Source organism: Nicotiana attenuata, unplaced genomic scaffold, assembly GCF_001879085.1.
Source record: "Nicotiana attenuata strain UT unplaced genomic scaffold, NIATTr2, whole genome shotgun sequence".
NCBI lineage: Eukaryota > Viridiplantae > Streptophyta > Magnoliopsida > Solanales > Solanaceae > Nicotiana > Nicotiana attenuata.
In genome coordinates, this window is record NW_017673987.1 from 64254 (window position 1) to 66877 (window position 2624).

Here is a 2624-nt window from a genome sequence, read left to right on the forward strand (position 1 = left end):
TGCAAACAAAACTGAATTTTGATCTCATTTGCTCAATGTAATATTATTTTTGCTTGAAGAACCGACGATGGAGCATCCAAAAACAAGCACAACATAGCCTAAACCTATCCGAAACTCACCCAAGCCCTCGGGGCTCCACACCAACATGCACGCAAGTCTAATAACATCATGCGGACTTGCTCATTCATTCAAATCATCAAAATAACATCAAAAACTATGAATTTAACCTCAAAACTCATGATTTTCTAACTTTTCAACCGGATGTCCAAATCACGTCAAGTCAATTCCGATTCTCACTAAATTTCACAGATAGGACTTAAATATCATTAAAAAAAACTTGTACCGAGATCCGAAACCAAAATACGAGCCCGATACCAACGACATCAAACGTTAATTCATTTCTTTATTTCCTTTAAAAACCAGCACAATAATTTTCTTAAAAAATTGTTTTCTAAGGCTAGGGACCTCAGAATTCAATTTCGGGCATACGCCCAAGTCCCATATTTTACCGCGGACCTTCCGGAATCGTTGGAACACAGATCCGGGTCTATTTACCAAAAATATTGACCAAAGTCAACTAAAGACCAAATTTAACTCTAGAAATGACTATATTTTTCATATTTTCACATAAAAGCTTTCCGGTTTCACTCCCGGACTGCGCACGCAAGTCGATACACATAATATGAAGATGCTCGTGACCTCAAACAGCCGAACCGTACGCAATTGCTCAAAACGACCAGTTGGGTCGTTACAATTGGTGTTGTTGGGCTGTTGGTATATGGTATTGGAGAAGGCCCTTGTTACAGGGGAGATGCTGCCCAAATTTACATAAACGAGCTACTAGTTTAAGTTACAGACTTAGCCTTTACTCAACATCGATTTCGAATCTCCTTACGCTATGGTAGACTGAGTTGAGTTATTTGAAGATTTGCTTGGAAGCTATTAAGGACTCAACGAGGTTAAGGTCTTTTAAGGCTAAACCTTTCCTTCATTTTGGCATGATCTTGTACTTACAAGTGTTTGATAACGAGAAATAAAGAGATGTTCGTATTCCTGAATTTATTCATATTTTTCTAGTCTCATAAGTTACAGTATTCTCCCTTATTAGGACTTTCTATTCAGTTAAGTATTGTCTTGTTTCAGCCAAGAGAGTAGGGATTCTCTATATATACAGTATAACCATATTTTCACCACCACCGAGCTATAATCGGTGGTCTGTTCCCTATTGGGAAACCTCTGATCAGATGGTAAGTTATATACCGAGCCTTATAGGGCCGGACAACTATTTTATTTACTATATTGAGAGAGTTGAGTCAGTATCAATAGATAAGCATATCTTCACATCATCTTTGACTCCCAGTTACTTTCAGTTTTTATATTATCAACTCCGTTTCAGCGTTAAGTTATTTTGTTCCCTTACATACTCGATATATTATTTCGTACTGACGTCCCTTTTCCTGGTGATGCTGCATTTCATGCCTGCAGGACCTGATAGACAGCTGGATAGATCTTCTCAGCAGACAGAGTCAAACATCAGCATGGTTGGTAAGCTCTACTCCCTCGGAGTTACCAGGTCTAGACCTTGGAGTCCATTTTATATGTAAATGTTTGATGAGTAGGTCGAGGCCCTATCCGACCATGGTACAGTTTAGTTATCTCTAGAGGCTTGTAGACGAGTCCTATATATTTTGTAAATCAGTAGATGTTCATGGCAGCCTCATCAGCCTGCACAATTATATATATCACTAGTTTGTTTCTTCTTATCAGTGGATAAACGAACATGTTCGTCAATAACATTCTCCAAAAACTCATCACAACTCTTAGCTACTTGTTTCATTCGACGCGCCAATCCCTGGAGATCAAGAAAACGAAGAAAAGGAAATAATTCAGCAAGATTTGGCGTTGCTGCTATATGCGATGTCTCTTGAATCACACCTTTGAAACCCTTATTATCCTCATTGATATTATACTTTTTCCCAAATACCATAAGACAAGCCATGTTGGCGCTAAGATATGCAACTTTAGCACTAAGATCAACTTCATCTTGATTCACTGCTGCCTTTTTGAGAAAATTCACCAGAATTTCAAGCTCTTGTTTCCTCATAGGCTGAAATGAATTGATCTTGACACTGCTTAGCAATTGTAGAGTACATAATTTACGCATGTTTCTCCAATATGGACCGTACTTGGCCATGATCAGATTTCTTTGATTATAAAAAATATAATGACAAGCTGCATGATATGGTCTACTAGCAAAAATCAGGTCATGGTTTTTCAGGAATTGTTCTGCAGCTTGAGGAGAAGAAGCGACTATAGTAGGAACAAGACCAAAGCGGATGGTCATTATAGGACCATATTTCTTGGCTATTTTATAAAGATCTTGGGAAGACTTAATAGCAAACGAAATGTAAGTTATTAGAGCTCTGTTTATTTCATTCTTGTTCTTGGAATAAGCATCTGTAATAGTTAAGGAGTATAGGAGACCTCCGGGTTTCCACTTGGCAGAAGCGGATCATCTGTAGCACTCGCAATTCAAATTACCTATCGTCAAAAATCCTCACGTGGTGGATGGATCCCCTATTTTCACAGCCTTAAAACCCTCCTGTTTGATGCAGAAAACTTCT

The 2624-nt window shown here is 38.3% G+C and overlaps 1 protein-coding gene across 1 annotated transcript; it reads right to left on the reverse strand.

The window, feature by feature from the left end:
- Positions 1-1720: 1720 nt before the first annotated feature.
- On the reverse strand, positions 1721-2344 carry LOC109217775 (cytochrome P450 CYP736A12-like). The gene has a single exon (XM_019382043.1). The coding sequence runs from the start codon at positions 2342-2344 to the stop codon at positions 1721-1723; it is 624 nt and encodes a 207-aa protein (XP_019237588.1).
- Between the last annotated feature and the right edge of the window lie 280 nt (positions 2345-2624).